The sequence below is a fragment of the Schistosoma haematobium genome, chromosome 4 (assembly GCF_000699445.3).
Source record: "Schistosoma haematobium chromosome 4, whole genome shotgun sequence".
Lineage (NCBI taxonomy): Eukaryota > Metazoa > Platyhelminthes > Trematoda > Strigeidida > Schistosomatidae > Schistosoma > Schistosoma haematobium.
This window is the reverse complement of record NC_067199.1, coordinates 38524019-38538406: the sequence shown is the minus strand read 5'-3', so window position 1 is coordinate 38538406 and position 14388 is coordinate 38524019. Positions and strand designations below refer to the sequence as shown.

Here is a 14388-nt window from a genome sequence, read left to right as displayed (position 1 = left end):
TTATTTGAGCTACTTAATTTCTAGAAAACAATCCCATCTACAATGTTTCATGTAGTGATGCTTTATTTTCGCACAGTTTTTCTAACGATATTTATAAAACACTGTCACTTCAGCTAAAAAAACATTTGGACATAAGACACTTCAGTGTACAAGTACTCTAAGCATCTTTAATAAATTCTTAATAAACGATAATGATTTTATCAAGTTTAACGTAATATTACACTATAGATTATTTTCGAAGAACATTTGTTCATGAATGTATATTCAGAAAAAATTGGTTGGAATTAATCACCCACAGAAAAACGGAAAAATAATAATGGTTTGATCACATTCGACATTTAACTAACCTTTATTATAATGATGACAATAAAATTATCTATGTCAGTAAGCAAAAATCGTAAAAGTTAGATTAAATGTGATATATTGCACATGACCGGATCAAATCTTAAAAATCAACTATTAAGTTAGGTTCACTTGGTATTGTTTACTTGAATCTTCCCATTGATGTTGATTCATACTGTGCGTGTTGCAAGTACGCCAATAAGAGATTGATCAATTGCAGCCCTAAACATCAATGGGAAGAATCAAATAAACAATACCAAGTGAATTCAAACCTCACTCGATTGAATGATTGAGTGGCTATCAGGACTCAATAGCTAAGTGGATAACGCGATGGAGTTTGAAGCGAATGGTGCTGAGTTCAAGTTCCTGAGTGAACATGAACTCTGAGATGCAGGTACACCCAGCTGACGAGTCCCGAATAAAACGAAACGTGCATCCTGGATTCCATTGTGAGCCACTATCCATCTTGGTTTAGAAACTAGTAAGTTAGTTATATATTGGTTTATAATAACAGATATATGTAGTGCATAGGCATACTTCAAAATAAAATTAGCTAGTCTGAATCGATTAGCATGTTACAAACTATCTGAATATTCACAATTCATGTACAGATACAAGTTGAAAGTAAATATGCAAGTAACATTCAACCTGATCGATAGATGTGCATAATTATATTTCTACATTGTGGACGAGAGGACAACAATGACTATAATTTTATGTTTAATGTGTGACATGAATATGTAAATAAACTATTAATATGAACATAAAAATACATGTGTGTATTGCCACACATAAGTGTTCATTACATTACTATAACTAAACTGGAATATGAATTGCATTCGCGAAATGAAAAATGACTCTTCGAAACAGAACTAAAAATAAATTTAATTTAGCTATAAGAAATGAACAATTCATTGGTTTACATTTCTAACAACAATCAAATATGAAAATTACCCAATCTTTCAATCCCATTAGTGAGTAGCTATCTCATACTCAACATATTTGGACTCCATTAGTTACAGCTCCTCATTAGAACTCTGGGAAGTGACTGGAGTTGGGAATGTAAGCCGGTGAACGACGACTCAGTGGTCTAAACGCTCTCGCAAAACCTGGACATCCTGGGTTCGATCCCCAGTTGGATCGTTGATGTGTACTACTGACGAATTCCATACTAGGATGAAATAGCTATTCAGCGCTTCCTGGTTCCTAATGATTGTCTAACTGAAGCCAGTTCGTATTATCTCCACAAACCCAAATACCAATAACACAGTATTGGTGCAATATGAGCAATACAGTGTTCATCGATGAATGACTGTATTTGTCTTATGATCTAGCCTGTCGTAAAATACAGTATCATAAGATATTTGCCAGTGATTTTCAGTTTGAAAAGGATGACGAGTACTTTTTATTTCAGCTTAAACAATAATAGTTGAAGCAAAAAAAGTAAATATTTCCATTTACTCATTGCAAGTAAGTACTAAACTGTCACCAATCGAGATATAAATTGAGCCTAGTAAACAGATCATCAAAATTTTAACGGCACAAATATGGCCTCATAGTTTGCTAGTATTTCCAAGTTTCAATATAGTTATATATATATATATATATATATATATATATATATATATATATATCAAACGAAATGAGCAATAGCTGAACTCACTGTATTCGGATTCGCCTGATCAACGCTAAAAAGAAAAACATCGAAATGTTTAGCTGAAAGAAAAAAGTAGCAATAAACTAACAGGCAGTATGAAAACTATTATTAAACTATACTAGCCATCATCCAACTTGCCCAAAAAAAGCTAATGACTTAATGGCGATATTAAAGTAATTCTCTTAGGCTACCTAATGCCAAAGAGGATCGATCGATTTCAGCCTTTAACGTCAGCAACAGGAAGAATCAAATTTCATTTACAAATTATAATTCATAGCCTTTTTACATGTCAGAATTTATGTATAATCGACATCTTATTGAACATTTCGTTGGGTGGTTGAAGCGGTAAGTACTGGTTTTGAACCTCACAGTGGAGACCAACACTAGGATGGAGAAGCATCCAACTGACGAGTCCAAAATCGGACAAAGCGTGTGTACTGAAATCCACTATCAAGCACCATTTAGCTCTGCTTAAAAATACTTATGCGTGGTATTGTTTAAAAATTAGTAATTGTGGTGAGAATTTCCAGCTTCTTTCATTGTGTTTAGTCTTACTCAACTTTATCTGTTGAAATAGAGAGTGGAGCAGAGATACAGATGAATAACAAAAATAAGAGAAATCTTGATAATCGAGTTTCCATTGCTTGGTTCTTGAAAATGAAGTCAGAGACAAATTCCAATTATTATTTCAATGAAATAATTTTTAAAGGAATATCATGAACCAGATGTGAGCCCTAATAGACTCTACAAAATATATTAATCAACATAACCTTAATTATCATTCAGTAGTAAGCAACATAGAATCTGCACATATGAACATCAATTTAAGTTTCCTTAGTACGCTAGCACAACGAGATAAACTTATCAAGACAAATCCGCGATTAGTAGAGGTAGTTACAGTACCAGTGGTAATAAGAAAAATTAGGCCTAAACAATCCCATTGAGGAGAAAAATTTATTTTATGGATCAAAAAGTATAAGCTAATTTTAGAACTCAATATCTGAGGTAAAACAAAGAGGGATTACATTTGAGCCATTATGATCAGTTATGAGTTACGTCGCCCAATGTATTCAAACATTGGTTACGATAACGACACTGATCACAACCAAGTAATCTGGAATTATCAATACGATCCAGTTCAACAGTCAATGATTTCATGGGTTGATGTCACGTTCTGATTTAGCCACTACAAAACATCGACAGTCAAGGTAAAGGATGAATTTCAGTATGTTATATATGAATTTATAAATGATAACGAGGCTGTAATAAATTTAAAACGTACATATCACTTGGTTTTAACTCTGATGAAGTTGACATTGGTTTAATAGTTTCAGATGCTTTTCTTAATTTATTCACTGTTTGAATTAGATCACCATAGTTCTGAGTTGACTTTTCTTTTTCATTTGTAGATGATGATAGTTGTTCAGACGATGGTATGTTACGATTATCAGGGTTGTTTGTTAATGTTTTCAATGTTTCATTTAATTCATTGTTCAATGTTTCATACTGTTCACTAGTCAATAACTGACCACCTGAATTTAAAGTATCTTTTAAATTTGATAGTTTTTCCATTTGTTCATTATTTAATTCTGTTTGAATTGATGATTCGTATAATTTGGGTAGATTTATATCTGATGTTAACTCAGTGTTAGATGGATTTTGTACAATATGTTTTTTTAATTGACTTATTTCTTGATCACGTTCATCTAGAAGTGCCTGAAATGTATGAATTGTTTGTTGAAGAAGTATATCATCTACTTTAGGTTGTGCTCCTGTTGTTTTTAATGGAGGTGGTTGTGATTGAGAAACAGTAACCGGTTTGGTATCGTCCATTGAATGAAGTACAGCAGTCTGGACGTTTATGATCATTAATAAAAGATAGTAAAATTAAACCGATTTTCATAAAAAGGTGTGGTTATCAGAATTTATAACTGGTTAACAATAGTTTACAAGGAAACTGGTGAAAGTAAAGTACTACTAAGTAATCCTACACTGTCTACAGAATAAACTCGAGTGGATTTTGTCTATTAGCGTTTACAATTTCACTAAACAATTTACTTTCATTCAAATAAAAAAATTAAGCTTAATTTAGGATTCTTTCTTACGCGTTTTAACTGGGTGACACTAACAAATTATAACTCAATGGTCAGATAAGAGCGACACAGAACTAACAAGTCATTTCTTCATTGTTATTGTCAAGTAAAAAATAAAACAGTTTCTCAGGTAATCTGACCAGATCTAATTCAATATTTCTCATTTGTATAAAGGATTACATATTGGAAACTTTTTTACATTGTTATTAAAGGTTCACTACAAATAAAGCGTATGTTATTATAATTATTGAACTAATGTTGACATATTTTATAATGATAACTTAATAATGGTAAACTTTTAGGTTACATATCGAATGTTAAGTATTACGTAAACAATTAAATCATGTTTCATTGATTAGTATAAAATGATTACATGCAAAAATAAAGCAGTATGAAAACTCACTGTATTTTGCTCAGAATGATCTATTTCGAATGATACAGATTCAGTAGATGGATGACAGCTATTTTTTCCTATAAGGTCTTGTACACGGGATTCTAATTTTTCTGAATACAATCTTGATGAATTCAATTTTTCTTCTAAATCTTTGACACGTTCTAACTGTTCAGCTAATTGAGCCTTATAACAAATAGAAATATAATGATAAAATGAATTAGGGTTAAAAACTTATCTGAAAAATAGAACTCACAAATAAAGTACACCGTCAAATAATGAATAGGAAAATAATGTGACCTGGAACTAGGCGATATCTTTTTTGTATACACTCGTTTGCAAGTGTACACCTATGTATATTGTAAGGAAAGCTTAACACACCTTTATAACAGCGAATAAATAATCAGTAACTTGCATAAAGGGATCTGTATGGATTTTCACGTTAGTCAATATCAACCGTGACGAAATATGAACATATATATATAGCCATTTATATTTTAGGTAGATCACACTTGGAAAAAGATTGATTGACGTGAGTTGTGTGTAAAATGACTTCGTGACAAGATATTTTAAGTGAATGCCACATGTGTGATAAGAACATGGCTTAAATATGTATATGATTAACATTTTGAACTGATCTTAGTTACACAACTTTTGAAAGCCAGAAAGCACTGAAGGTGTTTCGAACCAGAAGGGGACCCAACAGGAGTGGGCATCTATGGTTTCTCAACCCAAAGTCGAACACGGGACCTACAGTCTCGAATTAAACCTCAATATCAGTAAGTCAGTATCTAATAGTTTGCATGTTTAACTACAATCGATTCGTAATATTGAACAATCATTCAACGATGTAAACCAAATAACATGAATTTATTTTATTTCAAAATCAAAATTCCCATTGTAATTTAACAAATATATAGAAGTCAAATAGGTTAGAACTTGGTACAAAAGGGCATCAGTATGATGCATTACACATGGAAACAAAGCTGAAAAGCTTGGATAGAATTTAGCAAACATGTTTAAGGTTTCAAAATGTACTAGAACTACAACTGATATTGTAGCAAAAGATCACAAGACTGAACTTAAGTGGTTACATGAAAACAAATTGAAAGAATTCATGTTATCCAGTCTACATGGTTGTTCGTGGTCTTCTCATAATTATAGCGTTAGAAAACATAATATTAGGGAGAGAAAGATTTGATTTTCATAGTCACTTATCCTAGCGTAGTTTGGAACATTTTACTCCCTCAGTCTCATGAAAATGACCAAAATAACACTGCAATTTGTAGATAATGCAAACCGTATAGCACTTGGAGAACCAAAGCGTTACATTTAATGTGCGATAAAAGGAATACAGTATCTTGGAGTGAACTGTTAATCAGGCTATTCCAGTCCCACTTGGTATCCTAAAATACGGCGACTACATTCCACCCTTAAAATCCAAAAAAATTTAGTAAGACAGATACAAGTCTGTACCTACAACCGCTAATCAGAAATAATCGTAAGCTTTTCGAGTCTCCGAGATTGTGTGAGCACTAACAATGTTGTTGCAGGTGAAAACAAACTAGTGTGAGGTAGAAAAATCAAAGACAACGGATTATCTTTCACTCCATGATATCAGTTTTAAAAGGCGTTGCTGGATTTATAATAGCTCCATATTCATGAAAAATAGCCTCTTGAAGCTAAAGATGTAAGGTGACCCAATATAAATGACTTAAAATGCGTTGAACCAGCAGTTAACAGCTAACCAGCAAACAGTAGAGAACAGTCAACAAAACACAAAGGTGATCAGCGTATTCAACTTTCATCTTAGTAAGAATTATCATCTACTCGTGGAATCTCGCTTACTAATGCTATCACATTACACAACCTTCGTAGTTGAGAAATTCAACCATATTATAATACCACACATGTGAAATACACCACAAAAAATTAAAATCTACCGACTCAAACACTTAATCAAAGTGTAATTGACATATCCGAAACAATATTAAGATAACATCAGTTAGGGATGGATCCATGGCTATCAGAAAGGAAAACAAAAGCCAGTTTTTCATTACATCATAACTGTTAAGGTGTGGGAAACGAAGTGTAAGTAGACACATTCTCTATATTGTTTTGGATGGGATTGAAGAGAGAGGGAGGACTTTCCGGGTTTGACAACACCGTTTAGAGATTATTCACTTCATGTGTTGCGATGCGAACTGTCATATGAAACAGTTGGATTTACTCATGATCATATGGTAGAGTTGGCTCTTGAATATTTCTCATCCAACTGTATATCTATGTGTGCAAAACCACTTCCTTTTGTTTGATATTTATCATGGTTTTCATGTGAATACTCAAGGATATCTTTTAGCTCGCTCACAAACGTCTCGTTACATTGTGGTTTTGAGAATGAATGAGAAATACATATCGATAGCTTTAAATCAATGGATTTCAGTTTTAACCGAAAATCGCATTGAAACAACAGATATAAGCGAATATTACTGCTCTTAATTAGATTCTCATCAGGCTTTACTGTAATACGCACTGACTCATAATACGCTTTCACTGGTTTAATAGTTTTGAACGTGCGTAAATATTATTGTATATTAGAGTAGAGCATTTTGAGGATCTAATTGAAAACAATGTTGTTTTAAACCACAATATGGAAACTTCTAATATTTCAAAATTAAATTGTTGTCTATTAATATAGTCAGATGTACAGGAAACATATAGGTGTATTTCAATACTTTTAATTAGTACATGAATAGATGACAAGTAGTAATGAGACAATGTAGTTATTATGGCAATCGAACGAGTATATATATAGTGAACTGACTGAGAAATGAACTTTTCATCTTAAATTTCTGTTAAAATATGTTGTAACTTGTTTGGACAATGTATGACTCAAGTTAAAACGGAATTATATATATATTATTCACTTATTTTGTTACAACCTATTTGTTGAACCACAATAAGAATACGTTTTAGCGTTTTGTTTTTTGAGTTCATCAAGTTACGTTTTTTTAATATGTATTGCCAATGCACTACAGATGAAGTAGCTACAAATTTTAACTTCTTGACAAAATCAGCATCTCGTATTTTAGGTCATTTATATCAATTAACTTTGATAATCATTTCAGAATCATGTACCAATTTTAAAGATGTACCTTATTGACTGAGTTGTTCGCTTAGGTGCAACGTCATTCGAAATTTATACATCAGTAAATATGATTTCAGACATTAATAAGCAAAGTAATAATAAGTCGAATTGGCGTCTTTTATAATATTATGAGAAAATGAAACGTTTTCTAAGCAGTGGTTTCCGATCCAAGTGTTTTTTTGAAAAAAAAAGTAAACTTTAATCTGATTTCATCTTCAAATAGTCATTACTGCCTTAGCGTTCTACAATCAAGTTTATGTAATTTTAAAATTATATTATTCCTCTAAAGAACATGTTATTCGGTTATATTTCTTGGTTTTAAACAATGTTGATATGTGAGAAAATAAGAAGCATAAACCATACAAATAAATTCAAGTAACTAGGTAATATGTTTTCTAATATTATATATTAATCCGATAATGATTGAACAGTCTGTTAAATCAAAAAACTTATTCAGTACTATGTTTTCTGAAAAAAGTGACATTTTATTAACCTATTTGTATGTTTTATTGAGTATTTAAATTGTTGCAATCTTAAACACTAATGAGAAGATTCAAACAATCAGTACAAAGATGAATTAAAAGGTAACATTATTTTTATACTCATTATCTGACTAATATAACTAACATATCAAGTATATCGATGGAGTTTGTAAGACCATTGCTGTAATTCGTTTTCATTTTACTCACTGTATTCTATTTCATTACTTATTTCGATTTAACAACTCTGAACTCATGATTCAATAGACAATCACTTATATAGTGTTCACTTTTATTAAGTCGAAATCGGCATCCAATAACAAACCTAATTTCCTCAAGAAGACTTGTTTTGATTAAAAATCATGGTTATTTCTGAAAAATTAGTAAATTAGCCTACATTACACTTATGTGGACACCGATGTTCTTTGATAATGAAAACCACAGAAAACTTTTACGGTCAACAGAGTAAAGTAATAAATACATGTATTTAAGGAAATGTTCATATCACTGGTCACTATTTTCACTGCTTAATTACAAATCAGCTACCTACTTATTTACACCTAATTGAAAGAACCTGAGATCAAGCGAATTGCTATGGCCTGGTCTTTTCTACACAAGGCTTGACAGAATTAGTAGACTCAAGGGTGACCGTATGCACATACACTCAGCATTGCGCTCCCAATGTTCTTAACCCAGCCCGTAAAGAGTATATGTAAATATTTTTGGGGAAATTTTATTCTCAGGGATTATTAATTACATTGAAATAATTATAAAGCAAATCAACAATCAGTGTCACCCATAACACTAAACAGAAATTTTAGATTATATTCATTTGTTTTTCCGTATGACTAGAAGAAGCAATACCTCCAATCTGTGTTGTTCAGATATAATATTTAGGTCATTAGAACGGCAATATGGCTTCTTAAAAGGTAAAACGCTTTGGCAGAAAATCTTTAGATACGAACGGATCTCTTGCTCAAAAAATTCTCTGTTTCGTACAAAAACTAACACCGCCTATCTCACATTGAAAAAAGTTATTGAATGAATCACGACAGCTATAGTTAAATAAGATAGCCAAGTAATTAATTTTTACCTTTTTAACTATGCATATATATACTCTCGCCGTAACCATAACTACAAATTCCATTACTACCTATCATAAACTCATCAAGAGAATAGGAATACACCCATATGTTTCCTATACATCTAATTACATTGATGGGCAACAATATGATTTTAGGCTACCGATATGTATTTCTCATTCATTCTCAAAACCACAATGTAACGAGACGTTTGTGAGCGAGCTAAAAGATATCCTTGAGTATTCACATGAAAACCATGATAAATATCAAACAAAAGGAAGTGGTTTTGCACACATAGATATACAGTTGGATGAGAAATATTCAAGAGCCAACTCTACCATATGATCATGAGTAAATCCAACTGTTTCATATGACAGTTCGCATCGCAACACATGAAGTGAATAATCTCTAAATGGTGTTGTCAAACCCGGAAAGTCCTCCCTCTCTCTTCAATCCCATCCAAAACAATATAGAGAATGTGTCTACTTACACTTCGTTTCCCACACCTTAACAGTTATGATGTAATGAAAAACTGGCTTTTGTTTTCCTTTCTGATAGCCATGGATCCATCCCTAACTGATGTTATCTTAATATTGTTTCGGATATGTCAATTACACTTTGATTAAGTGTTTGAGTCGGTAGATTTTAATTTTTTGTGGTGTATTTCACATGTGTGGTATTATAATATGGTTGAATTTCTCAACTACGAAGGTTGTGTAATGTGATAGCATTAGTAAGCGAGATTCCACGAGTGGATGATAATTCTTACTAAGATGAAAGTTGAATACGCTGATCACCTTTGTGTTTTGTTGACTGTTCTCTACTGTTTGCTGGTTAGCTGTTAACTGCTGGTTCATTTATTTGCCAACCGTTTAAAAGTATGTGTATTTCTTTACGGTTTTAAGTATTGTTTTAAATCGTAGTTTGTTTATAAATAAATCTTCCATCGTTCATTATATGTTAAGTTACTTTTTAGTCTTGTCCCACTGAATAATTATTAAATAGCTGCTATTCCTCAGCTAAAACCAACGGTCGTCTCAAGAGCTATAATCAGCAATTTTGCAAGACTATGACACTTTATGAATCGGCTGACACTAGGCAAAACAAATAAGACAGTATGGTTAGTGTTGCTGAGGTTGGAAACTACTTACTAGTTGTCAAATACAAGCATTTAGGTGTACACACACGATTATACTTTATTAGAATCATCCTCATCAACAGTATTGTGCACGAAACAAAATTACCAGATAGGAAATTGATTTTGATACCTATGTATATAATTAGGAATTAACAACATATAGAACAACTAGACTAATTGATTTCAGCTTTCGGACAGAAGAAATTTGTATTAGGTTTCCATCATTTTTCATTACTCCCATGATAGTTTGATGTATTAAAGCACACAAATCTGACAACTTAAGTTAAATCACTAAAAATTGTCAGATACAGGTAGTTGTAAATAACTGTCTACACAAGATACGTAATGACCGTTGACGGGATAGCATCAGCAGCAGCCTACTGTGCGAGTTGGCAAACTAACTTCCACATGAAGAGAAAACTATGAAAATACTCCGAAGGTGGATAGAAACTCATTTATGAAATCATCAAACTGTAACACGAGGCAAGCTCTAACTTGGAATCTTCAAGTTTAAAGAGAAAAAACAAACCGTAGAACACATTATATTAGGAATTGGAAGCAGACATCAAAAGAATGAATAGCACTTAGGAATAACTGGAAAGAAGAGTCCCGGGGAGAGTGCGTTCGAGATCGGTGGCATATGCTTCATGAAATGTAACAGGCGTTAGTAAAAAAGTTTTCATAAACACATTACTCTTTAAAAAATTTTACTGTCAACTGGATTATGAATTACTTTCCTTCAAGTTAATTAAACTGAACTACGTTATTATCAGATCAAAGCAGTAAGTTTTATTATCACGTAAGCTTTAATCTTTAAGATTTATGCAAAAGCCTGAGTAATTGTTAACAGATAAAATCACTCTCATCATTTTATCCGCATGAATAAATGAATGTTTGATAGGATAATCCCAAAAGTAGATAATGTATATAAAATTTTCTTTTGATAGACGAAATATCGATACCACAAAGTATTATGCAACTAGTGTTACTATCATTATCGTGGATACGAAATATATGGATATGAAATATATCACTTTTACATAACGGTTATAAATGTTACACATGATTTATACTTCATTATTGACATCAAAAGTGTGGTGCAGATAAGAGCACACAGTCTTAAAATAGTGATTTCTCAAGTAAACATGATAAAAACCCGATGAGGATTTTTTCCTTATTAAGTTACGATCTATGTATAAGAGATGAAATACTTTCAATTTGAAAATAGAATAATTAACCATACACAAAAAGTAAAGTTTTCAAAAGTAATACATTAAAAAACTAACTTTAAGTAGTTTAACATCAGCAGCTATCGGTTTATCACTTTCAGCTAGTGAATTTTCAGCATCATCAACATGAGATAATTGATCACGTAATTCAATATTATCACGGCGTAATTCTTTAATTAAATTATCCATATGAATGTGTTTAGCAACAGCAGCTGCTGTTTCAGCTTTTTGATTGGATAAATCGCTTCTCAGTAGACTTAATTGTTCTTTTAATTGACATATCAACTGATGGCTATCGGAACTTTCCTAGATTAGAATAAAAGTGTGATAAGTAAAATGTTACATTTGATAGGCTTGTAATTTTTCTTAATTACTAATTAACTTACAAATAAAGTGTTTAGAGTTGAATAAATAAATGTAGTAAATGTAGAAAACGACTATAAGCCGTAAAAATATGAAAAATGTGAGTGTTTATTTATATCACATAGAAATCTCGATTAGAATCTTTTAAATTAGCTTTCATAAATTGGGTATTTAGTCGATTAATTGATGAACTCCACTACTTCATAGAATCATATATCCCTAAATGATATGTTAAATGACCGACAAGAGAAAAATAACAGAAGGAAAGTAGGTTTTACTCAAGCAATGGAGATCGAAAAAATTCTGACTGTCAGTATTGATTGGAGAAAATATCTAAGAAAACAGTTTATTGTAGACAGGTTTATTAACTAATGAAATTGAATATCCATTCAATTTCACTGTAATTTACCTGAGCGCTTAACCAAAAACTGAACAGCTTTTAGTTTTCAGAAGAAAGAACTAACTTATTGTCTTTCAATTCAAGATGGGTGGTAAGATTCTTCTTCATTCTTAGCGATGATAATAGACTGAACAAGGTGTATGCTTCCTATAAAATAGATGTTACTGAAATATATGACTAAATTTTGAAAGCTTTTCGAAGACCATAATAAAACTAGAACACCAACTACAACAATTTTTAAAAAACGAATTTCTGAAGAAAAACGAATGTGTATGATAATAGAATGACAAATTAGCACTAAAATATTAGGATACGGTTTATTTCTAAATGAAATAAAAACGATAAGATCTTTGCAAAGTCTTAAATCATGAAGTGCACAGTAGACTTGTTATGAACTATAAGACTGATAGTGGAAAAGAAATACATCCAAAGGGTGATAGCTTAACTCTCGAAGACTTCTTCAAAGTATAATTTATCTTAGGTGGAAGAAGACAGTGGTTATTAAACATTCTATATGAAACGCATCATAGAAGATATCAGATTGTAATGATGAACGCCATAACTACACGAAAAAAGACAGTATAAGAATATTTTCCCGCAAAAATTATTTTTTGCATAATAATCAATCATGATAGTTTTTTGGAAGTAGTGACCAGAATCAAAATACTTTAGTAAAACAACTTTAGCAAAAAATGAGTTGTGATTAGCCGTTTCCTTTCACTTTGTTGCAGTTTATAACGCTTTGAGTCTTTAGATTAACATGTTCCTTCTCACTGAATTTAATAGGAGTTTATTGTTTAATAATCTCTCAATAGTTACTCTTAAGTCGACTGCAGTTAGAAATGTAAACCACCGGAAACCAGCTCAGTGGCCTAAATGTTAAAAGATCATTGAGACACTTGGATACGCTCAATACTACGAGGAAACAACTGGCCAATGCTTCCCGGTTTTCGGTGATTGTTTAATTATGAACAGTCTGTGATATAAACAACAAAGTGTTCCAGAAACGTTTGATTTTTTCTAGTAAGAACTGCATTAATAGCTCATCCTTTTCTCAGAGTACACTGCAACTACCAACAAAGCAATGTCAAACTACTGAACGTTCAAGAATTCTAAGATGTACATTGTGAAATAAACTAGCAGTATAAACATCTGCAAGGAATATTGATTAAGTAGGGATGTGTATTTATTCCACCCTTAATTTGTGGTTATTATAGTAAATTTTTATTGATTTTTATAAACTTTATCTTGATTATTATAGACTATAGAATGAAAACCTCGCCTTTTTGATCAATATCGCTACGTTTAATACTTTATTTTTAAGCTTACGTTTGTACATACTTAAAGGGTGCGTTACAGTTCACTCTAAAAAAGTCAAGAACTCCAGATTAACATTTTACTTATTACTTGTACTATGATAAAACTAAAGAGTTAATCATGTAGTGTAATATGGATTAGCATCATGTATAATCACATGTTACCTTCGAGTCCTATATTTCTCTATTTAACCTGGGATTGAATGTAAACAAATAAATTACGGTAACTAACCTCGGTTTGAGTTCCCTCATGTAAAGTTGGGGGAATTTTTCTCAATTCTTCCTCAATCTGTAGAAAGAAACAAAGAATAAAGTAACAATAAGCAAATACGGAGGTCACATATGAATGGATACCATTAGAAAAATATATAACTGAATATATAAAGATAAGAAGGGTTAACACACCATAGCTTTCTGATTCTCAACTTCGACAATTTGGAAATCCAGTAATTCTAGTTGTTCTTTCATTTCTACTTTGGTTACCTCCAGTCTTTCAATTTTCTTTGCTGATTCAAATAACTAGTATTAAGTAATTAATATAGTTGTACAAACATTTACTAACCTGGTTTAGTAATTTCTTATTTTGACGAATCAAATACCTTCTTTCCTCAGCTTCTCGAGGATCCTTTCGAAAGGGAACATGATAGAGAAATAAAGAACATAAGTTTCTTTTAACTATTTACAAGAAAATTAATATTAAAATAATATCATAGAAAAATACGTTGAAAGTGTTGCACTTTACGTGAAAAA

General features: G+C 31.6%; 1 protein-coding gene across 1 annotated transcript in view; it reads right to left on the bottom strand.

The window, feature by feature from the left end:
• MS3_00010966 (uncharacterized protein) overlaps nt 1-14106 on the bottom strand; it is a gene marked incomplete at both ends in the record, with an annotated part of 44360 nt that extends 30254 nt beyond the window's left edge. Inside the window, 6 exons of the mRNA XM_051219381.1 lie at nt 2006-2030; nt 3282-3850; nt 4496-4669; nt 11617-11865; nt 13871-13927; nt 14044-14106. Of these exons, the coding sequence (XP_051066934.1) occupies nt 2006-2030; nt 3282-3850; nt 4496-4669; nt 11617-11865; nt 13871-13927; nt 14044-14106 (1137 nt within the window). The remainder of the gene's footprint in view (nt 1-2005; nt 2031-3281; nt 3851-4495; nt 4670-11616; nt 11866-13870; nt 13928-14043) is intronic.
• Nucleotides 14107-14388: the final 282 nt, after the last annotated feature.